A 25274-nucleotide genomic window follows, 5' to 3' on the forward strand; every position below is an offset into this window, starting at 1 on the left:
AGGAGTCCACCACGCAACATCTAAGCTAAGCGTTCTAGTTTAGCCTGTTCATTTTGAGTTCATAGGGCGACAGATGCTTCAGTTCCAGAAATATAGGGTGGGTGTTGGTAGGGAAGGGAGGGCCAGGACCGTTGTCCACTGTTTAGGTTTGTGCTTCTTCTTATTATTATTTTTGTTCAATGTCCACAGCACTCTAACATCTGACTAACACACATGGATTTCGACTCCACGCACTACACGACTGAGACCCAAGCCGCAACCTCTCAAAGCTCCATTCGAGCCCCCGGCAGGGCCAACGCCCGTGACTCCTTAACGCCGCACGCTTAGTGTGACGCAGACAGTTAACAAGAGCAATCCACTCCGAGTCCTATCATCGAATGTCAATGGGATTCTTGATAGAATCAAGCGCACAGCTGTCTTGAAGTATGCTCAACGACACACCCCTGACATACTCATATTCCAAGAAACCCACCTCCTGGCGACCGCAGGGTTAGCTATCCTTCTTTGGCGTAACCTTCCCTTTGTTCTCACCCACGCCACTAGAGACTCACAAGGCCAGCTCATAGCTATATCTGGGATGCTAGATGGGAACATCCTCAACTTAATATCCACATATGTCCCACCTGCCACATTCTCATCACCGCTGCAACAACTAACTGATATCGTCTCTGCCCTGCCCCTGGGACAGACGGTAATAGGGGCAGATTTTAATGCAGTCATGCAGCCTGAGCTCGACACCACAGGTTCACCCTCTCCTGGCAGTAAAGCACACACAATAAGACTCGACTGGATGACTACCCTGGGCCTCTGCGATATCTGGAGCACTTGGAACCCCCGAAGCTCCCATTACACCCACACCTCAGCGGCACACCACACACAGGTGCAAATCGACATGTTTTTCATGCCCGCCTCCGAATGTCATAGAGTAACTGCCATTGCTATCCTTCCCCAAGGAATCTCAGATCACTTGCCCCTTCTCCTGCACCTAGACGACTCCTCCAACACGCTTCGGCCGATATGAAGGCTAAACGCTTGGTTCCTACAAAACAGAGAGGTCAAAAAAGCAATAGGAGAAGAACTCCACCAATACTTCCTCATCAACCTAGACTCAGCTCCCTCCCCGAGCACCCTCTGGGAGGCAGGTGAAGTTACTTTCCATGGAGTAGCCAAAGGTCAGCTCCGGGCACAACGACTATCCCAGAATAACGGACTGGCCCTTCTCGAGGTGCAGGCAACCCGCTTGGTGACCGGATTTACCGGGTGCCAGATGACTCACATGACAGGCAACTAGTGTTCATAAGCGTAAAGATTAAACACATTTTGCTAGAATCGGCCAAGTTGCTATGGCGTTCCTCTGTCGCCCGAGTGTATGGCTGGGCTAACAAGAACGGGAAATTGTTGCACAGATTGGCGTCGTACCCCCTGGCGAACCAAATAGTCCCCGAGGTCCGCGACCTCTCCGGGTCCATCAAACAGGCGTCACCCGCGATAGCACAAGCGTTCGCTGACTATTACTCCCGACTTTATTCTGCCCATAAGCCTGAAACCTCTCTTCCTTGTCTGATTGACCAGATAAATGTTTGTCTCCCACTCCTATCAGAGACTGAGGCGGTCGGCTTAGATCTCCCCTTTACCCCAGAAGAAATAAGCAATGCAATCTCCTCGCTAGCATCTGGGAAAACGCCAGGCCCAGACGGTCTCCCACAAGAATATTATGCCGCCTATCGAGACCTACTGATCCCCATCTCTCCAAACTATTTCACTATGTCGCAGAAGTAGGGGCATTTACCCCCGAGACGGACGTGGCGACCATTGTGATCATCCCCAAGACTCAACCGCCCTCATCGGCCTGTGCAGAATATCACCCGATTTCACTAATTACCACTGAGGTAAAGATCTATACTTCGATCCTGGCCCAAAGTCTGCGTCCATTCCTTAATAAATTGGTCCACCTAGACCAATGCGGCTTCATGCCGGTGCGTAGTAACAGGCATTGCTTACGATGCCTCCACCTGCCACTTGCAAATCTCCAGTCACTTACACCCTATCTAGCTCTCCTCCTTGTCGACTTTGAAAAAAGCCTTCGACACGGTTGATTGACTTTACCTGGAAGACGTACTAACAGTTATGGGACTGGGTCAGCACTTCCGCTGCTTCGTCCGGGTCCTGTACTCCAAACCCAAAGCTAGGGTACTTATCAATGGGGACCTCTAAGAGGCATTTCCGATTCAAAGGGGTACAAGACAGGGCTGTTCCCTCTCACACCTATTTGCGCTGGCAATGGAACCCTTGGCATGCCTTATTCAGACCGATGACTTGATCCAGGGCTGGTCTTGGGGAAGCCACCACGTCGACGAAATTGCCTTGTATGCGGACGATGTCCTGCTCTTCCTGGCAGTTCCGGCCTGTGTCTTCAAGTTCTTCGGGCCTTTGAACAGGTCTCGGGTCTCCGTCTGAACCTGGCAAAATCAACCCTGGTACCCTACACCTCTCCAGGGAATGTTTCGACTGGCAATCGACCATCTCCATCAGGCTGCAGCCGATTAAATACCTGGGAATATGGATAGCCTTACTTCCCGAACTAGAATGGGTGCTTAATATTACCCCACTTGTCACGAAGGCTAAAGAAGATCTCAAACGCTGGAAAACCTTACCACTACATACATTTGGAAGAGTGGCTCCGTTCAAAATGATGATCATCCCACGCTTCTTATACATTATTCAAAACACCCCTTTCCACCTCCCACGGAACTGGTTTAAAGAACTGGATAGCATGGACACTAGGTTTCTGTGTGGAGGAACGATACCTCGTATAGCCCTCGCTTGATGCCGAATCCCACCCTTTAATGGAGGCATGGGCATGACTGATCTTTATCTGTATTATTTAGCCACCCGAGTGCTCGGCCTTCATGACTGGTTTAATGGGGGCTGGTCTGACCCGGCTTACAGAAACAAATTAAAAGACATGAGATTCTCCCAAATCCATGCAATTCTAAATGGCATTCCAGTACCCAGAGCTCTACAGTCGGGTGACCCGAGCGGTCTTACTGTCCTGGCGTTCGGCCTTGCGACATACGCAGCGGGATAACAAACTGAGTCACCAAACACCTCCCTGCAGGGCATGTGGCTGGGGGAGGTAGCAGCATTAGAGGGGTTCAAAGGCCCCCCCAGACCATTACCACCTCAGCCAGACTCCATTTAATTCAACTATACTATATAGAGTGCCTTTATAAGACAGGCCTACGTCCTTCACCGAACTGCACGCGCCTGGGACAAGTGCCGGCAGATTTTTATCACATTGTCTGGTCCTGTCCTCACCCTATTCAGGGATCCATTAGAATCTGAACTCAAAAACGTCCTAGGCTGGAAGGTACCCCATGACCCCCTACACCTTATTCTGGGTGTCATTGAGGGCATAGAAGGGTCCCGAGCAGATAAACTCTTCCTGGGGACGGCTACTATGGTGGCCAAACGCAACATAGCCGCTGCATGGGCACAATCTAACCCCCCAAGATTAGCTAAATGGCGCAGGGGAGGGGACTGGTGTGCCGCCCAAGAGAAACTCTTATTTGAGGCCAGGGGTGCCCGGCTAGACACAAATGGATCTGGGGCAAATGGTTAAAGCAATTGGGATGATTGGGTCTTATGTCTTTTTAAACACATGGATTGTGTGGTCTGTGCATTATGGAACGGGACCGATATGCATGTTTGCATACATCCACTGCTGGTACTTGCTAAAGTGCCAATTGCTAATGACTAATCATGCTGTAATGTTGTTTTTTTTTCTTATCCCAAAATCAATAAAGTTGATCATTCCCCCAAACATTTTCAGTAACAAGTAGGTCAAATTTCTCCTCCTAAAGTCGTGGGGTTTAAACCCTATAAAAGATGTTAAAAGAAGATGTCTTTGGGTCCTCCATGACATCAGTATGTGGTGTCTGGGCTATGATTTCTATCCTTCGACTTCAACTTCTTTGTGCCTGCAAGCATTGAGGAAGCACAACTCCAAGTTGTTCTTGGATCGTGCCCAAAATGACACCCCTAAAGGCATCCCTCCTTACAGGGAGTAGTCTCTTTAAGGAACCTCATGTAAAAAAAAACCACAAAAAACATAACCGGAAGGAGAACCCTTTTTCTATCTCGTGGATAAGGCCCCGCTCACGGGAACCACTCTATCTTGTTGGTACCCTTCCCTGATGCTGGTCTTTTCCTTCTCTGAGTCATATTTGCCTCTGCATTAGATCTCAGCCAGCAAAAATTATTTGAATGGCTACATTTAAAGTCAGTACAAATTAACAATAGTTTTATAGGAATGTTTCTTTTCAAATATAGGCATACAGTAGCAAAATACTTTTTTTCCAATTTTGAGTGGTTATCAGGCGATAAATACACGAGTTTCACACTTTTAGGTAAGTTAATTATTTTACTGATAATCATAACTGAACAAACTGTGCCTATGAATGAATGTATAGTAGTGATCCTGTGCTGTGGTGAGTGCAGGTGTTGCAGGTGCTAATAACATACTTGCAGTACCTGTACATTATAATGTGGTGGGTTGACCTAATGACTTATAAAGACATTCCAATACAAGCGGAGATATTCATTTAGATTTTTTTGCCAATGTCAGCATGGTGTAAAATTACTTAGTTTGTCAGCAGTGTTTCTGGTGTTCATAAGATGCATAGGTAAACATGAGGAACAGCCCATAGTGCTGGATCTGAAGTTCCTGTCCATGCATTGTTCTGTGGAGAGATTGGTGGTCTACGAATCATCAGTAAAGCTGAACTTCCGTCCTTTTCCTACAATCCCTTGAACGTTAGTACATATATTTCGACTGAAGCAAAGTTTTTTTACTTTGGGCTAATCTTAGGCCTGTGCACTGCCAATGTGGAGTGTCTCTTAGGACGGTATGTTCACACTATGTGGGAAATTGCAAGGATGGATGTACTAAGCATGTCGGAATATATGAAGAAGCCTTTCTTTGATCTGGTTAGAAATGGTTTGATGCTTCCAAGCAAATTCTTAAATGTTTTTGCATTCAGATTGCACACCGGCCTGATCCATGGCTATGGCAGTCACTATCCGTAGGCATCGAAAACGCAAAATGCCCAAGCTTCACCTCCAGGTATCCACATCCGCGCTCTAAAGGCAATGCACTATGGATTAACTGGTCAGGGATATTTGCCTATGCTTTTCCGCCTCTCCCACTCATTAAACTAGTGGTTCGGAAACTCAGGCAAACGTCCCTCACACTGATTTTAGTAGCTCCCACATGGGCCCATCAACCTTGGTTCACAACCCTGCTGGAGCTATCAGTAATTCCACATCAAAAGCTGCATCTCACATCCAATCTCCTCATACAGAGCCATGGAAAAATCAAACACCCAGATCCCAAAGAAATGAACCCAGCGATCTGGCTCCTGAAGTCATAGAGTTTGGTTGTCTGAATCTTCCACCAGACTGTATGAACATTATTAGAGAGGCCAGAAGACCTACTACAAGAGCTTGTTATGCAGCTACATGGAAGTGCTTTGTTATTTATTGAAATGATAACAACATTAATCCTCTTGATGCTTCCATACAAAAAATCATATATTATTTGTTACACTTGCAGCGGTCAGAAATAGCTTATGCTTCTATCCGTTTACATCTTGCTGCGATAGCTGCATATCTGCAAAACAAGCAACACTTATCTCTTTTTAGTATTAAATCTTTTAATTGAAAGGTCATAGCACATACATAAAAAGCATTTGTCCATATAGCCCCCATCGCTCGTTGTGTAGCAGGACCCAAAGCTCACAAGAAACGGGCTAGACCATCCCACGTTGCAGGAGGAGGCCCGCTGAAGGGTGTACTGTATGTGCAAGCAAACAACCTTAAGTAGAAAAAAGAGCATAATCAAACAAAGCCCCCCAACTCCCACCCTAACCCACCCCTTCCCTCCCTCCTACCATGTTCCAGGTCCACCATTCAACCCGTCCAAGCGCACACCCCCATTAGTCCATCGCCGGCCGTTCCACATCAGAGAGACGTAATAAGCGCAGGTAGCGGGGACATGTAACCTCTCGGAATTCTGAGGCCAACAGGGACAGAAAGGGCTGCCACAGTTCTGCGTACTTCGTTCCCTCCCCTGCCAATGTCAGGGAAAGCTTCTCCATACCCAACACAAGCCACAAACGGTGGAGCCAGCCCTGAAATGTGGGGATGTGTGCAGTGCGCCAGTGGGTAACGATATTCTGAATGGCAGAGCCCAAGGCAATAGCAATGAAACGGCCTCTGCGTGAGCGTAGCGGATATGTGACTGGGTTTGACAAACCTAACAGCACGCAGGAGGGAATGCGCAGGATATCTGTGTCAAAGTGTGCGTCCACCTCGTCCAAAATTTGCTTCCAATATTCTTGAAGATGGGCGCAATCCCAAAGCAGGTGTACTAGTGTGCCTATCTGACCGCAGCCTCGCCAGTACGTCGCGTCCCTTGCATGATCCATCGCGTGCAGCCACTCAGGGGTATTATACCAATAAGTTGCAACTTTAGTGAGTGTATAAGCCCCATATGATATGCGGAGTGCCTGGCTCTATAACATATGCCCTCCCATTCCTTATGACTGAAGTCCCTCCCCAGTTCCCTCTCCCAACGTGCCCTCCCTGCGTTATAAGTATGAGTGTACAAGTCCAAGATGAGTTTTTGTCCGACTTGCGTGTAATCAACCAGTGTTCATATGGCAGCAGCCACCTGTCAGCCGAAGGACGTCATGTTCACTAAGTGCCCAGTGTCGCGCTTGTAAGTATCGAAGTCTCTCCGACTCCGGCAACCTATACTCTTGTCGGAAAAGAGGAAAGGACAGGACACCCTCTTCTGCATACAGGTGGAAGAGGATCCTACACCCGGCCGGCCTTCATCGTGCATAGGCAATTACTTTTGGCACTTACTTAATCCGGCGCTGCCTCCCCCCAGAGTGTCTGGCTGACATTAGGGCTGGTCCATCTGGGTCTCGGGCGGAGTGACGGCGGCGGCCATCTTCGGTAGGGCTTCCCTCCCTTGGTGGACAGAGCCACCAGTATATAAACAGGGAAAACGTCCGAATCGCTTGGACATTGCACTAAACGCCTGAGGCTTGAGCCGGGCGGTCTTTCTTTTCTTTGCTATCAGCATGTTTAATACTTGTGTGATTTGCCCAGTGTGTCCTTCCCCCCCCCTGCACCAGCGCGCCGATTTGCGCGTCGCTTGGCGCCTCACCGATTTGAGGGTGAAGGCATTGTTTTTAATTGTGATTTTACTACAATTACTAGAATTACTTTTGGCACTTACTTAATCCAGCGCTGCCTCCCCCCAGAGTGTCTGGCTGACATTAGGGCTGGTCCATCTGGGTCTCGGGCGGAGTGACGGCGGCGGCCATCTTGGGTAGGGCTTCCCTCCCTTGGTGGACTGAGCCACCAGTATATAAACAAACGGCTATGGCTCCGCGCAGTGGACGCGTTCAGCGGGCGCGCCGGATTCGTGCCGGAGTCAAGCCAGAGTCCAGCCCGTCAGCGCTCGTCCGCGACAGACCGGGACATGGGGCGGGTTCCTCTGATAGGTTGGTACCATCTAGGCTGTCTCTACCTTACACCCAGCAGGAGTTATTGCGACTGCGCCCAAATGCGATTACCATATGTGCCCACGCATTTCAAGCTGACATACTGCCGCCGGTATGCGGAACATGTAAACAGGCTCTCCCAGCCCCTAGGATAACCACATATGATACTCCTAAAGTCAATATGACATTATTAAACTGTAGGTCGTTGAGAAAACACAGGTTCGAAATACACGATCTATTAGTTACGGAGAACCTTGATGCTCTCTTCCTTACTGAGACATGGATGGACGAGGACTCGTCTCCGGAGGCACTTGAGGCAACTCCTCCCGGGTACTGTCTACTTCGTCTAGACAGACACAAACAAAGAGGGGGGGGGGCTTGCCCTCATGTACAAATCTGAGCTAGAATGCACTCTAGTGAAGGTTATCTTACCTAATAGTGAAAGTGGCTTATTCACTATTAAAATAGGGCCGAGAGATGTCATTCATGGGCTGTTGGTGTACAGACCGCCGGGGGCGGCGGGACAGTTTGGCAACCAGCTTCTAGAGTGTGTTACATAAGCGGCTCTTCGCTATAAAAAATTTATTATCCTAGGAGATCTCAATCTCCATTTTAATGACATGGCGTGTAGGGAAGCACAGGATGTGGCTGCCGCTTTAACATCTTTAGGCCTTAACCTTAAATGTACTGCCCCTTCCCATCAACATGGTTACCTTCTTGACCCCATTTTCGCGAACTGGGAGGGTATTAATGTCTCTACTCCGGTGAGAACAATCTGGTCGGACCATTATATCATCCCGTTTACAGTAGATAAAACCCTTTTAGATAACACTTCTTCAAAACCTCCCCCCCTGAAACGAAGAAAATTGAATAATTTTAACCAAGAAGTTTTTAGAAGTGCACTTCAAAAAAATCCCCCTTCCCAAAGTAGCTCCTTGGAGGAGGCCTGGAATAAATACTAAACATGGGTGACCACTGCACTCGATGAGATAGCTCCATGGACTACCCAGCCCCCTGCTAGGCATTCGAAAACCGCCCCCTGGTTTTCAGAAACACTCAAACTGGCCAGGTCCAGATGTAAAAACCTAGAACGAAGGTGGAGATCACAGTATAACCCTGAAGACAAATTGCACTACAAAAGAGAACTCAATACTTATAAAAAATTGTTGAGAACAGAAAAAAGCTGCTATCTCAAAAACAGAATCGATTCAGCCAAGAACCAAACTAGAGAACTACTTACCATCTACAGAGAGCTTACGGTCCCTACCAGGCTGGATGCTCAAGACACCTACTCAGAAGAGCTGTGCGATTCTATTACAGACTTTTTTATAGGTAAAATTGATAAAATTCACGCCACCTTTTTGAAGGATGAAATCCAGCCGTTTAAACACGCAGAAGTCATAAACACCCTCACGGAGACCTCCTGTCTCTCTTGTTTTGTTACACCTGAGAAACATGATCTAGTAAGCATTGCCAACAGCATTCAATCTGGCTCACCCAGCGATGTCTGTCCTCCTGCTCGCTTTAAAGGAGTACTGGAGACCACAATAATAGATCAGATTAGTCTTATTGTGTCACTCTCCTTCCAAGAATGTCAGGTACTAGACGCGTGGAAGACTGCTCAGGTAATCCCTCTAAAACAAAAAACCAACATTCACATCACCCAGTTTCAGAACCTCCGCCCCATCTCCCTTCTCCCTTTCTGCGCCAAAATCGTGGAGAAGGTGGTGAATAAGCAGCTCATGAGCTACTTGGAAGAACATTCTCTCCTGCATCCCACTCAATCGGGCTTTAGAGCGGGTCACTCTATAGAATCAGCCCTACTTTTTTCCACCGAAGGTTTGAGGAGCATATTGGATGATGGAGAGACAGCAGCGTTGGTTTTATTAGATCTTAGTGCAGCTTTTGACACCGTGCTGCACTCAACGCTACTGTCTCGGCTGGCGGACATCGGAGTGAAGGGACGAGCCCTGGCTTGGGTAGAGTCTTTCTTGACTAACAGGAGCTTCCAAATGCACTGCCCCCCCTTTAAATCCTCTCGCAGAAATGTAGGCCATGGGGTTCCACAGGGCTCGAGCCTGAGCCCTACTTTGTTTAACATTTATATGGCACACCTGGCCTGCATAGTTGAGAGTTTTGGGGTGGGCATTGTCAGCTACGCCGACGACACTCAACTGCTGCTCAAACTCACGCCAGCGTGTAGAGAAGATGCCATCAACTTCTCGAGCTGCCTTACATCGGTAGCAGCTTGGATGGACCACAACTGTCTTCGCCTTAATGGCGAAAAAACCGAGCTGCTGGTAGTAGGGAAATCAGCTTCAGTATGGTCACACATGTGGTTGCCTAAGGAACTGGGCAGCCCCCCTTGCCCGGTGGAATCGGTGCGCAATTTGGGCATCATTTTAGATTCTGATCTCTCCTATAAAACCCATGTGAACAAAGTTACAACCAAGTGCTTCGGTATACTGAAGGTTCTCCGTAAGATTCTGGACCTCTTACCTATCGACTCGAGAAAGACCATTGTCCACGCCTTGGTAACACCCCACTTTGACTTCGGAAATGCTTTGCTTCTAGGGTTGAGCCAAAAAGGATTACACCAACTTCAATGTGCGCAGAATGCCGCAGCTCGCCTAGTACTTAAACTTCCCCGCAAAGCATCAGGTAAATCTGCTTTATCCAAACTCCATTGGCTACCGATAAGAGAGCGCATCAAATTTAAGTCCCTTTGTTTCGCTCATCGTATAGCTCAAGGCAAAGGCCCAGCCTATCTTCAAAATCTACTGACGATACACCGCCCCACCAGAGATCTTAGATCAGCCGGCAGGATGATCTTTAAACTTCCGAAAATTGCCAAAGCCAGGATGGGCGGACGCTCGTTCAGATTTCTAGCGGCTAAATGTTGGAACGATCTCCCGCTTGGTCTCTGGATGGAGCCCTCCGAGAGTATGTTCCGAAGAAAGCTTAAAACTTTTCTCTTCCTCAGGCCTAACCTATGTGCCTCTTCCGCTCCTCATATGTTTCCCTCTGCCTCGTCCTCTTAGCTTTTTGTGCAGTGTTCAGCGCGGGGACACACTGTTTTGGGTAACCAGGCGCTTAATAAATGGTTTTAATAATAATAATAATAGGCCACTGAATCCATTCCTGGGGAAAAGTTAGGGTTATCCATTAAGGGGGTGAGCGGGGACGGGAAGTTAGTAAGCTCGTGCTTGACATTGGTGTGGTCCCAAACTTCCATGGGGACCCTGGTGATATGCGACGCATACAGATTGGGAGGTCTGTGCTGCCAACGAAGGAAGGGATTCTCCTGTAGCGGGCGGCCTGGCACCGCCTGATCCTGAAAGCGCCAATGCTTCTCAGACTCCCATCTACTCCACTCCACAAGGAGGCGCAATTCGCCGCCTGAAAGTATAGGAGCAAATCCGGGAAGCCAAGTCACCCGTTCTCAGGGGGAAGTGTCGCCAGTCGCAGCTTTAGACGCGGTTTCCTGCCATGCCTAATAAACTGAGCCAGTTCCGACTGCGTCCGCTAGATCCAGCCAACAGGTGGCCGCAGGGGAATGGTGCGAAATAGATATAGGATCTGGGAGAGAATTGTCATCTTTACTGCCGCTACTTTCCCCAACCAAGACAAGGGGTAATGTTTCCACCTCTCCAGTTCCTGCCTAATTTTCTGACTCAGCCGAGCATAGTTAATGCTGACTGTGGCCGGGAGCGAGGGGGCCAGCTGGATCACCAAATATGGGATTGCATCTGTCTCCCAGTGAAAGGGAAACGTCCCCTGCAGGAACTCCCGAGTGGATCTTTCTAAAGACAGATCCAGTGCCATTGACTTGCTCATGTTAACTTTAAAGCCGGCCGCTTGCGCAAAAGATTTAAAGTCCTCAAGGCATGCAGGTAGTGACTCTCTCGGGTTGGACAATGAGAGCAGGACATAGTCGGCATAAAGACTGATGGTATGAACATAACCTCCGAACTTGATTCCCTGTACCCTCTGGTTAAGTCTCAATCTCTGTGCCAGCGGCTCCATGTAGAGGGCGAAGAGTAGGGGTGACAATGGGCACCTCTGCCTCGTGCCTCATTCAATGGCAAGCCATGGAGAAATACAGCCATTAACTCGGACCGTCGCTCGTGAGCATGCAGAGTCTGTGCGGCTCTGTATTATCTTTCCATATCAGGCGCGTTCATCCGTCCTCTGCAAACGGCTTAGTAAGGACATCCCATCTAACCCTAGGCTACTTGCCTGCCCACACTAGTCGGGACATAATAAAACACAGAGTGTGAAAAAAGGATTGAGATAGATTGATAGGAATATTCGCAAACAAGAATAAAAAGCGGGCAAGCACCACAATCTTTCTCGATGCAATCCACCCTATAATTGACAGAGGAAGCTTAATCCATGCCTCTACCACCTCCGTTAGTTTGTGTACAGCTTGACCATAATTCTCTGAGAGAGCAAGATCAGGATCTGTATGAATTTTAGTGGCCAGGTACATGACCGGTACTGTGGTCCACTCCAGGGGATAAGCAGTCTGCACCGGGTTGTGCAAGGTGTAAGCGGAAATTTAAGGGACTTGTGCCAGTTAATGTGAAGCCCTGAGTGCTGGCTAAAGAGTTCCACCTCTTGCAGCATTTGAATCAGATTTTGCTCCGGGTTTCTAATGTATAGCAGCGCATCATCAGCATAGACCGAGATAGTGAGATTGCAATTTAAGGAGCGGATGCCCCGGTATGAGTGATATTCGTGCATCGCCACCAGCGTATATAATAGAGGGGGCTGCCCTGCCTAGTCCCTATGGTTATATCAATAGCGCGTGAATACATTCCATTAATCCTTACCTGGGCTACCGGGGGGGCATCCAGCACCTCCACTAGTTGAATAAAAATATCCCAGACTCCCACCTTCCGGAGGACTGCATATAAAAAACGCCATTCTACAGAATCGAAAGCTTTTTCGTTATCTATAAATGGGGCTGCTGCTTTGATGTGGTGACTGATGCACGCTATGGTGCCGAAGAGAGTGCGAAGATTGCTGGACAAGGACCAACCAGAAAAAAAACAATCTGTTCCGGGCCCACCACACGAGGGAGTAGTGGGGCAAGCCTGTTTGCCAACACCTTGGCAAAGAGTTTTGGATCCGTGTTCAGAAGAGATATCAGCCTGTAGGACGAACAATACTCAGGAGACTTTCCGGGCTTAAGCATAGTCACTATTGTAGCTTCCCTCATAGATGTTGGCATGCGACCCGTCTTGGCCATTTCTTCAAATAGATTCACCAAGTGTGGGAGCATTTTGTCCTGATGAGCCTTATAAAAGGCCACTGTTAGGCCCTCTGCCCCATGGGCTTTTTCGTTAGGCATGTCTTTCGGTGCCGTGCTGATTTCTGTAGGTCTCAACGGTCCTATGAGTCGTTGGAGTGGATCTAATAGAGGACAACTACAGCAGCAACAGCTTTTGTCATCATGGGCTTGCGCCCCCAACACTTCATTAAACTCATTGATCTAGCAGCTGCATGGCACCCCAGTTGCAGGATGTGCCTGAGATTTCTTCCAAGTGAAAAGAGATTACTTTGGACCGATGGGTGTCTCCGAAAATAAGACTGGGTCTCTTCCTTGTTGCAGAAGCTCATGCTTTTTCTTGCTGATGCCCCACATCTTTCTTGCCTACCCCCCACATCCTTTCTTGCCTACCCCCCACATCCTTTCTTGCCTACCCCATGCCATGCAAGTTCCCTCTCCTTCTGGGTGATGTAATCACATTTACGTAGTATCTGGTTCTTTACCCGGGGTTGCCTTCCTGCGCTGCCTGGGCGATCCCTGTCAGTGGGCAATTTCCTAGCAGTGTATATTCGCTAAACAGAAACAGATAACATTGCCTCATCATTTTTCTTCATGCTAAGGCTCTCTGCTTCTGTGTACATAGCTTCCCGGTCCCATCTATACTCTCACGTGCCGATTTATTTACCTTGTTTTCCTGGTTTTTGTCATCTGGCTCCCAGGAGTCAATCCACGATGGGGAAGCGGGGTGCACCAAAGGGCTCTGGGAGCTGAGCACTCCTCTTTAGTTGAGTCAGTTGTTCTGGTGTTTCAGATATCAATGTTTCCACTATGCACGATGTATGATGCTAACCGTATTTATGGTTTAAATCTTTTGTATTATTATTATTATTCACATGCATCAAGACAATGGGGTACAGAATGTAAACCATCGTATCCAGCATTCACAAACTGTATGCAAGTCTCCATTGCAGTTCTCTCTTAACTTAGCATGTGAGTTTTACCAGATAACAGACCAAAACAGTGAAAAAGGACCAAAAAGCAAACCCTTCCCCCTCTCATCCCTCCCCGCCAGTACTCAATGCAAAGGTGTTTGGTCTTATTTTGAAGGGCGGTGTAGATATATCTCTCCGCCTATACTTGCGGCATGTACTACTCCTTCTCAGCCGGAGGATGCGCAGATATTTCGGACAGGTAAGCTCTCTGAATTCTGTGGCCATGAGACTGAGAAAGGGATGCCATATTTCACAGAACGAGACCTTGGCTGTTGTGAGGGTGGCGGACATCCTTTCCATCCCTAGTATATACCATAGGTTATGGAGCCAACCGAGATGTGTAGGAATAATAGCAGACCCCCAGTGCGTGAGAATATTCTGGAGCTCTGGTCTGAGTGCTAACCCCATCTGCCTACCTTTCGAGATTTAAGTGGGAAAGTCAGTGGATTGGGTAGGCCAAAGACTGTATAGGCTGGAAACGGGGGATCTGAATATCTGTGTCCAGTATGATGCAATCTGAGGACATTCCCCGAGTATGTATATAAGCGTGCCTGGCAGACCACATCCCCACCAACAATCAGGACTACGCCCTGGATTACCCCTGTTAAGGCGCACCGGAGTCAGGTACCAATATGTTGCAATTTTAGTGTCTGTCTCCATGCTAGCCGTGTTCCACGCAGTGTGTTGGGCTCTAAAGTGTACCTCCCCCCCATTCTTTAAGATGTAGTTCTCTTCCGAGTTTCTTTGCCCACCTACGTGACTTGGTGTGGGCTGTGTGGGGGCGGGATGGCGAAGTGCTAACTGTATTTAGAAGGAGGACTGTGACTTTGTGGTCTGGTGTCAATTACACGAGAGCTTGATAGAAAACCTTGTAAGAAAAGGTACTGATTTGGAATGTGTGTAAATATGTTGCTCATAGCCATTAGCTGCTACAACTTTTTCTTTTATTCATCTGTACATTCACTCCCTCACTTTATTTCCTAAAACCTACATAGATATTGAATGCCAATTTGCTTTCCAAGATAAGCTTTAAATTTGAATTAAAAAAAAAAAGTAAAAGCTTATGGAACATGCACATATGCAATATACCTCACTCCGGTCATGGGAAATGTTGGGCGATTTTATTTTATGGGTTTTCCCTGTTCTTTATGGAGGCTTGCATAGCAACTGGCAAGTTTGGGTCCTCGATCTGGTGGGATTCCAGTGTTTTACAAATGTTTGAAGCTATTTAGGACACATTTATTCTTCATCTTCAGTAGCTGTTTCTCCTACAAGGAGTATTTGCAAATCAGTGCTTTATTCCAGAGCAAGCCTTCATGTGTACCATTTCCTAAAGAAAAAAAGATACTTGTATTTGTCCACTGGACCGTGCTTTAGAGAGTCTTCTGCAACCAAGATATTGCAGGCTGATGTGAATTTGAAAACTGTGATTCTTAATGTTATGGTCTCCTGTTTTAAAAGACAAAGAAGTGGTTAAGAACTATACAAGGGCAGTACAACATACTTTATTATTTACATCATAAGGCATTTACTTACTGGATCCTTCAAACATTTCTTACATTTCATTAGGGGTCAACTAAAATGAAGAATTTGTACCACTTTTGACATTCCCGAAAAGAAAAACATGTGAAATTATGTGATGGATGCCTAACATTAGATTCATAATCGCTAACCATATAATAGCGATGGCCATTTTCTTTTATGACGTTAAAGGGACAAAGTAGCCATACAGTTTTTGGGGTCTATAGCTTCGCTATTTTTTACCTTATTATTAAGCCCTGTGCAGAATGTCATGTTGGTATCACATTTTGCACGATTCTAACGCTAAGCTACCTCACTAATACTTGCAGAAATGTCATGCAGAACTAAGCAGCATTTAGGGACGAGTGGCGCCCCAGATTGGTTTACTTGAGTTTTTACTGTTAAGTATGATCCTTTCTATAGTCCTTAGTCAACCACTTGTTGGTACTGTCTTTCTTAAACTCTGCCCACTTTCTCTTTTTCAGGGAATCCAAGTTTGGACCAATGCGAAGGAATGCTTCAGCAAGATGTGAGCGTGCCAAGACCAGTACCTACTCAGCCAAGTGCCAGAGACAAGTAGCACAAGCGCACACACTTCTGTACGAAGAGGAACTTTATACATCCGGATTTGCAGTGAGGCAAATACTTTTGGCAAAGTGCAGAGTGGCACAAAAACCTGTACTGGAAAGGTTACCATTTAGCTACATCCCATGAGGCTCGTGCCTCTGGGTATAATGTTGCCACCCTTCAGTTCCATATGCCTTCTTGCAATGCTACTCTTATATAGTACCAGTTTTGTTTCTGTTGACACTGCACAAGTGATCGTGTTATCTGAGCTGCCCCCAAAGCAACAAGATTTGACAATTTTCATCTCCGCCACTAGTGTAACTTAGTCAGACATTACGTTTATTGTTTATTGTGTAATTATTTAAAATCTTTACAATAAAAGCAATTCAAAAAACAATCTTATAAAAATAGCAGTTTAAAAAAGTAATGTGGAAAAAGCTAGGAGCAGCCGTAGATACATTTCTTAAAATAAAATAGCCAGAATGGATTAAATAAAAAACGGAAAGCAGACTAGTGGTAAAAAGTTTTTTCTCATAAGTTTCTTGGGTAAAATGACCAGGAGTGGAAACAAACTATGTGAAGCGTAGGTGCATGTTTAAAGATTTTTATACTTCAGGAAAAAGCAGGTTGCTGGAAGGTAAAATTAGGGCAAAAAAAGAGTTAGTCATGGGGGTAGTTCCGTATGTTTTGACCAGCTCTATTGTTCCGCCAGTTTAAGGGCCTTCTCGATCCCTTGTAAGTACTTGACACTTTTGACAATAGAGCCCTGGTCTGATGCATTGAAACAGGACAGGAAGGTGTTATCGCTGAGCCACATGGTGTGGCCCAGGTTTTCTGTTGCCTTGCCACATCGTCTGCACATCATTTCCCCGAGCGCCCTCAACCAGGGCTTACCGTGCGGTAGCATTAGAAGTTCTCCCAGTCGACTGTTCAGACATTTCCTTTTTATTATGGTATTTAGTACTTCACCCTGTTCTGTAGCTTTTTTAGCACGACCCAGCCGTGTGACATTTTGGCTAGGGTAGCCCTGTCTTCAAGTGATGCGAGGATCTTGGAAGATTTAGACACAGTTTTTTTATTTTAATTGATCTTGACTTACAGTTGTTGACCATAATTTCCCCAAGCTTAGTAGGTCGATAGTATCATTAAGATATTTACATGCTGGCGAGTGTGGTTTCTTTAGTATCTCTACCCATGCATAGCGATTGATGGAATGTACCTCAGAGTTTTTTAGTTTGTAGCAAAGAGTAACAAAGGATGTCCTTCTTGAGTAAGACTGCTTTGTTAGCCCAAAATCAAGCCTGATTTGGGCAGGCAAGGTGCTGTGGGGGAGCAGCAAGATTTGCCTGTGTATTCGGATTACTGCTTTATCCAGGGCCAGAATAGCTCTCCTACGGAGTGCGACGCTGCCGTAGACCAGGGTGGGAACTACCTTAGCTCTGGTGATTTCGAGAATTGAGCAATGTGATGGTCCATTTAGGTGCCTTGATAGGGTTTCCAGGACAGCTGTGAGGGCGAGTCCTTTCTTTTTGATTTCTTCTTTGTGTATTCTAAAGGAGCCGTCTAGTATGAGGCCAAGGTATTTGTAGCTATTTGTTTCTATTTGTTTTCTTTGCCCTGCTCCCCCCCTAGTTCCAAGCTGACCTTCCCCCTCCGGCCTCTGTGGCAAGAATCAGGATTTTGGGTTTGTTTTCCATTTATTTTCATCCCATTTGTATCAGCGTATACCTTGGTGGCCTTCATTAGGCGCTTCATCCCCACTTGTGTTCTGCATAGCAGCACCAAGTCGTCCGCATATAGTAGATCGGATCAGTGGGTCGACCCTAGTTTGGGAGCGTGCAAGTTGATAGAGGCGAGTATTGGTGGAAGGTCTGCTAAAAATACATTGGAAAGCTTTGGCGCCAGCACACACCCTTGTTTGAGCCCTCTTGTTGTAGGTATGGCCCTTGTGAGGTTTCCAGCATTACAAAACCTGATCCTAACCCAGGTATTGCTGTATAAAGTTTCTATTGCTTTCAGGATGTCTGTTGCAATTTGCCATTTCTTCAGTTTCTTCCATAGTTTTTTCCGGTCTACCCAGTCAAAGGCGGCCTGGTAGTCGATGTAGCATAGATAGAGGGGGAGCTTTGAGGTTTTGCAGGAGTCACATATAAGAGATAGGTCCATTATGTTTGTTGTCATTCTTGGAGAACCCTGTTTGTGTATAGGGAATGATGGAGTTTGATTCTGCCCAGTCTCTGAGGTGCTCGAGAAGAACCCCGGCATAATATTAAGCTTCGCTGTCGATTAGGGTGATCAACCTATAGTTACCTGTTTCGAGTTTATTACCTGCTTTGTGGATTGGGGAGATAATGGATCCTCTCCAAGAAGGTGGAATTGGTTCCCCAGCAAGGGTGTGGTTGAAGAATGCTGCTAGCGCTTCAATTCATTTTTCTGGGTTGGTTTTGTATATAGCCTGAGGGATGCCATTTGCTCCTGGTGCCGCGGTGAGCCGCCCCTTGGTCCCAAACTTGTCTGTCCCCTGCTCTGGGTCCTGTCTTGGGTTTTCTGGCCCCAGTTTGTGCCTGGTTGGGTCTAGGCAATGTTGTTGGCTCAAATAGGCTGCAGGTAGATGACCCACTCAGCTTCTGAGACATTGGAGTCGGGCTCCCTGGTAAGTGTGTTTTTAGGCCATTGACTGTGTTCCTAAAGTTGCTCAAATTGTGTTTGAGATCAAATATGAGTTTTTCTCAGAAGGTCTTGCAGTTTTCATTTTTGGCTGCCCACATTGTGCATCTACATTTCTGCTTTGTGACCCTCAAAGTGGCTGCCTTTGATTTGATTTAGTTGTTCCAATGGACTGCTCGCAGGGCATTATTCACTTTCCATTTTAGGTCCTTACTTTGGCTGTCTTGTTTTGTAACGGTTGTGGCTGATCTGGTTGAAATTATCTTGATTGCCTGCCCCTAGTTTTTACTTTTGTGCAGAACTGCTTTGCGAAAGTGGTTGGTAATTCTACACATTTATCATTTGTGCCCTTGGAATGTTTCGCTCTTTGCTGGTGCTTAGTTGCCTCCTGTTCCAGATTCTCAATTGTGTTGGATAACCATTCAATCCTTTTGAGATTGATTGAATGTGTGGTCCCGGCTACTTTGCTTGTATTCTTGTTTTCAATTGGGAGCATTCCCAGGTCCAGCTCCTGAAGGAGGTGGTCACTCTCTGGTAAGGCCCATTTTGTACGTGGTACGTAGTAGTGAGAGAGACACCAAAGTGTGATCTATTAGTGAACTTCCTGATTAAGAGTGAAACGAGAGGGCTGAAGGAATGTCACCTTTAATACGGCCATTAAGAGCACGTAGCCCCAGGTGCTCTAGTTTCCCAGGCAGGGAAAGGCCCAGCTGTTCCTTTCTTGCTGTGTTGAGCTAGGTTTGTATTGGGATGGCCCACTCTTGTTCCTGGCCTTTGTGATGTTGCTGCTGTTGGTTTGGCCTAACAAAGTCATATTAAAACTCCAAGTCACAATCAGAGGAGTGCTTTGATATTGCCCCTCTAGGCTGATGATGTGGTAGATTATCTTTGTTGATGACTCCATGCGGTCTTTCTTCGTCGGCGGCACATAAAGATTACTCCGCATTAAACGTTGTTTCTTTCCCTCAACTGTAATAGATAAGTGCAATTTCTGGAGTCTCTCTTGATCTGTGGTTTCTGTCTGCACCTTACCTTTAGCGCTGTCGATGTGTATACTCCTTGGCCACCTTTCCAGCGCACAGATGTGTCATCTCTGGTGGCTGGGGTGGTCACATGAGGAAATCCAGTTATTGGTATTGGTTTTGATGCCCAGATCACCAGGAGCTCTATTGTGGAGAATGTGTCAAGGAAGCTCAATATGTTGGTATAGTTGATTTTAGCCTTCAGGCCATGAATGTTCCAGGAGCAGAGCCTTAGATTGGAGGCTGCCTGGTTTGTTCCAGGTCCCTTGGATCAATCTGTTGCCGGCTGTCGATTGATTGCGCCTGCAAACCACCACCATTTGTAGATGGTGGGCTCAGTTCCCCGTTGGTCCAGTGGGCTGGTGGGCAGGTGGTCTCCTTTTTCTTGGATGTTTCACTTGGGAGAAGTGCCTATTGCATTCCTAAGGACCGAGTACATTGTAGATAGTGACCTAGGTTTTTCTGACTAAGCACTTTTTACCCATATGAATGGTTGCGGGTATCCTGATTCAAGATAGATTTCAACTAGGATTCCCCAATCCATGAACCGTTTGCTTTCTTCCATGATTTTTTGGGTGATTTCTGGTGAATTCCAGGTAACCCTGGTTGAGTCACTATGTTGGCCAGGGTTGATGAAGTGGACAAATTCTATTTCAGCTGAGGAGACCCCTGCTATGGAGGGGATCTGCCTTAAGAGTCTCAGTAGATTCCATCGGTTTAGGATTTCTTCTTGTCCCCATGAGCGAAATTTTGGATGACATAAAGTGGTGCTTCTAGACCGGCAACGTTTTCTTTTTTTCCTGCCTAGCTTGTGTTGTCCTAGTCGGGGTCTGGGCCCTTTGTTGATCAGCTAGGAGTGGGCAGCCTGAGGTGTTCACCCCAGGCCAGTTGGCCCTTCTCAGATCTTTTAGCCCCCTTTGGTGTATGAATTGAGAGGCGGGTCATTGCCCATATCCCTTTGACAAGGGCTGTTTACCTCCCAGTTGTATGTGACCATCCTGGTTAGACCAAGTGGTCCGCTCCCTGGTCTTTTGAGTGTTGCCTCGGGGTCTGGGCTTTGCGGTTCCCTGTTGTTTCTGGCCTCTAGAGGGGAGTCGATCCCTGCCCAGATGTTACTTTCCAGTATTGCTAGTGGGGGTGGCGTAATTGGACTTGGCTTGGCATACCTTGCATCTATCAAGGTGTTTCTCGGAGGACAGTTCTTTTGAAGTCTGTTGAGCCAAGAAGAGTACCTTTTGTGGCTCCTGGGTGTATGGTCGAGTTTTCAGTTGCTCTGCCTTCCGCCTCCGTTTGAATGGCGAGGTTCCATCCTTGTTGTAGAGTGGCTTCATCGGAGCTCTTGTCCCATGTGTCCTAGTTGGGTGGTTCAGCAAATTTGTGGTTGCTATGGTTTCTGCCCCTTTGCACCCTTTGAGTTCTTTATTTCGGTTGAGATCTTGTGCAGATGGCGCCCGCCTCCCTGGAGATCATTCAGGTGGTTTTTCTCTGCTATTGTTCGCTGTGCCTGCTCTATTTTGGGTGTGAGAAACAAAGTATATTAGCCACGTTGTTTTTGGGAAGTTTTTATTCCTAGATTTCATTTTTTTTAAATTCCGTTTTCAATTTGCCCTGTTTCTAGTATCGCAAATAATTTGATTGTCCTTTTTTTTTTTTAGACGGCTGATTTTCCGGGAGGGTTAGCGTGTTGCTTGTGGTCACAATGTTTGACTTGCAGTTTCTTTCAAGAAAAGTCTTTGTTAAGTGACCCTCACGAACAGGGCCGCTTTTGGTGGAGTGGATTCGGTTTCCTTTACGATATTGTAGAAGCCCTTGGCCTTTGAGTTTGTGTCTAGATGTGGCTCAATATCTTTGCATTGTGTTGTGCACACACTGTGCCATTGCCTCGCAGGGGCCAGTTGAGTTCTGTACCTTCTTGCCATGATAGACCGGGTCTGGTGTGTGATGCACACTCATAGTGTGACCATCAAGATGCTGAGGTGGCTTGGATGTTGGACGCTAGATTCTTTGACTCTTCGAGTCCTTTCGGAGTCATTGACTGCCATGGCTGCCTTGGAACTGCTAGGGTCCACTTCAAGGATGAGTGGCGTCCTCTGCAGGCCTCGAGCCCTGCGGAAGATGGAATGTTTCTGCAGCAGTGCACGTCCTCTACTTCACTGTGGATTCGCCTTCACTGACATTCCTCTCAGTGACCTCATTCTAGGGTCTAGCTCCAGACCCGAATCTACATAAGAGTGTTCGGACCATAGAAACAAGTCCACTGCACCCTCACCTCAACGAACCTGCCTTTGTCTAGATGGATCCGATGTTTGAGTGGTTTGTAATTTTATCAGAAGCCCACGATCCGCAATAGGAATGTTTACCACATCTTATGAATAGATCTAAACCGGGTGGGGCTATTTATTTATTTTTTTTAAAAGCAAATGCCATATACAGCTAGGAACTACGTCTCCTATGTCAAACAAGTCGTTTTACTGTGCCTATCATCTATTGCTTGGTCATTTATCTACTGCAACTAGCTTTCTTGTATTTTTAAGTAAACGTCACGCTGTGCCCATTCATGAATGGCCACTTTAAAGAGGCTGCCTAATATTCAGGAATACTTATAATTGTCAAGGAGAAATTACCAAACATTTCTTTTCAGGAATGTGCCATTTTTGCAGAAATTGGACTGCATGTACCTCATTGAGCTGTCACTCATGGAATGCCTAACATAGAATGTTTAGATGAAAGAGATGTCTTAAGGCTTCATGTTTGCAAGCAATGTCTCATACACGTTCTGGTGAATCTGCACAGCCGCAGCATGCTGCTTAGTTAGGTGTGAAAATCTCACTCATTTTTACTCCTCTCCTTTTTATACATCCGTTTTGATAGGAAAACGTGTGATTTGCTAAATCAATTCACAAACCCACGTCTAAATGAATAAAAAGAAATGCGGTGTCAAAATGGTTTGATCTGTAACTTTTTTGGATGTGTCTTGAATTTACATTGTTATTGAATTGAACGCATCAAATGATTTGCTGTAACCTGATCGTGTGCGTCTTTCTGCAGCATATAGTGTGGCTGAAGATAAATATTATTCGGTAGAGGCCAATGAAAAATAATTTTGAGCAGTGTTAATGTTCATTAAGCTCAAAAATGTTTGTGATCAAGCTGAGCAGTGGTTTTGCAGGCAAAGATTTGGCCTGGTAGGGGCCAAGACTTTCTAGAGACTCCTCCTTACTAAGATTCTTTTGATTGCTCACTGCCAGGGCTTGAATGGTCTCTGTGAGCATGACTCTGTTATGGCCTCTCCCAGGTACCAGAGATTTAGTCACAGTTCGAATCAGTTCATATAGGATCCTTTCCTGAAAGAGTCTTTCTATCTGTGCAGAAGAGGGAGATGCGTTCTTTCAGACATCGAACACCATGCATTGGTTGTGGAGGTCTTCAAAATCATTCCAATTAAACAACTCTGTTTTGAATCGCGGCCAGGGCCACAAGCACAGAAAATAACAGTACATTCCAGAACAGACTGCAAGCGCGTGGACTGTCCAGTTAACATTCTTAAAAGGTGCCTTAATTTGATATCGTAGGGCACTAGCAAACAATGTGTATGCACTTTGACTTTATTTGATTAAAAAAAATCGGTGCCTCTTTTTTCATTTGTTGTCATGTGTAATGTACTAAAGTATTGGTATGCCTTTTGCTTGCTCATTGTATTTAAATTGACAAGGGTATACTCTTGTAAATTGTGTGCCAAATATGCTTAATAAAATGAGTCTTATCAGTATGCTCAGTCTGGTTTTCTTTTTAATTTGTGAATGGCACGCTAATTACCCATACCACAGGCATTGCCATTGCTACTATAGGAGCCTATGGTTTGCTTATCCCGAATTATATTTCTACTGCTCTATAGTTTTACAGTGAATTTTAATAAGTGTTTGACATGCATTTTAGTGCTGAGTGATGGACTACAGTTCTTTTTCGGATTCTCATTCGAGGCTCGCCAAATGAGTCACCTCTCCTTAGGTTGACCAGATGTCCCAGATTTCCCTGGACAGTCCCAGTTTTAGAGGGTTATCCCAGTGTGCAGACACTTTTCTTAATTTTAGGTAAATGTCCCTTTTTTTGGGGTCAGCTCATTCTGCAAAGCAGAAATGAAAGTTATACCTCCAATCACAGGAGCCTCCTAAGACTAAAATGTTAAGTAATTTATCTGATTACGGCTGCTTGATTCCAGCAGAGACAAAGTGGGGCGGACCACACACACACACACACATATATATATATTCATTTGAGGCAGGTGTGAGCTTTGCATACTCCTGCCATCTAGTGTTGGATATTTGCAAGTTGTTTTTTCTTCGAAGAAATCTTTCCTTTCACAAGGTAAGGTGACTTCTCCTTTCGGTGATGGTGCGCATGGGCATCTACTCTGTCAGATTGTTTTTATCCGCCATTCGGTTTGAACATGTATTGCTGTGCTCTGGTTCGAAGCCGGCCTTCGGGTTCCCCTCGGTGTGCAATCCACTCCACCTGCTACAGTTTTGTTTCATACACGTTTCCCACTTCTCCACGTATCGTTTTGGTCAGCAAAATCTCCATTTAATTCGGAAAAATTTGTGGGCGGCCTTCAGGCCTAACCACGCCGGTCCAGCTTTTTGTCGATGGAACAGACTCCGTTCAGATTCTGTCCTCGGTGCCATGCAAAGTATCTGTGCACCGACTCACACCAGGTGTGTAACTTGTGCTGGTCTCCAGAGCACAAAGAAGAAGACTGCAACACTTGCAAATCATTTCAATCGAAGAAAACCCTTTGCGATCGTCGTGCTCGACGTCGAGAAACACAGCATCAAAATATTGAGTACACGCGGGATAGCTTCGGTGAAGAGTCCGAGTAATAAGAAATTGATTCATCAACTGTGGAGGAGCAAGAGGGCTTCTCCGTGCCGGAGTCGGACTCGGAGCTCGATATAGACCTCGACGAAATTCCGCAGGCACATGGTGACGTGAGTACTGAAAACCCCTCGCCCCATCTACCCACACCCAAAAAATCTAAGGCTTAGGCACCACCTCTGGCCAAGGTCGGCACCGAGACAATGTTTCCGACGCCCCTCCTTACGGCTCGGCTCCGAAACACACAGTCAAGCCTCTAGCTTTGGATCGAGTTGACCCAAATGCTCTTTGGAACCAAACCTCTCCGGTTCGAAGCCCAAATCCGGCTCTAAGTGAAAACTCTCCACTCCGAAAAAGAAACAGCCTTCGAAGCCAAAACCTTCCGCATCCAAATGTTATTCCATCTCAGCATCGAAATTGTCTGTGCTGAAATCGACAGATGTCCCTTCAGATCCAAATTAGGACATTGTCCCTCCCAAATTGGATCCCAAACAAAAGAGACTTTCTATTAACCTAGATACAGGACATAATCACACTAAACTGCCTCTTAAACACTCCATATGCTTAATGGTATGATGAGACACTCTGACGAAAATTTTAAAGATCCTGTGCAAGCACACATCTTGACTCTCCCCCAACAGATCTGTATTTATTAAAGGTCAGTTACTACTAGAATCAGCGGTGGTGTCCAGTGCTCGTAAGCGAGCTAATTCCCAAACCTCTAGGGACCCTCCTCCCCCAGATAAAGAATCCAAGCTAATAGACGCTTCTGGCAAACGAA

The 25274-nt window shown here is 46.3% G+C and overlaps 1 protein-coding gene across 2 annotated transcripts in view; it reads left to right on the forward strand.

Moving 5' to 3' along the window:
• SNX4 (sorting nexin 4) overlaps window positions 1–23390 on the forward strand; it is a 480207-nt gene extending 456817 nt beyond the window's left edge. For both annotated transcript variants that reach the window (XM_078682437.1, XM_078682436.1), the window contains one exon: window positions 15851–23390. In XM_078682437.1, the coding sequence (XP_078538563.1) occupies window positions 15851–15898 (48 nt within the window). In that variant the 3' untranslated portion in view covers window positions 15899–23390. The remainder of the gene's footprint in view (window positions 1–15850) is intronic.
• The last annotated feature ends 1884 nt before the right edge of the window (window positions 23391–25274 follow it).

The sequence above is a fragment of the Lissotriton helveticus genome, chromosome 3_1 (assembly GCF_964261635.1).
Source record: "Lissotriton helveticus chromosome 3_1, aLisHel1.1, whole genome shotgun sequence".
In the NCBI taxonomy this organism is placed as follows: Eukaryota; Metazoa; Chordata; class Amphibia; order Caudata; family Salamandridae; genus Lissotriton; species Lissotriton helveticus.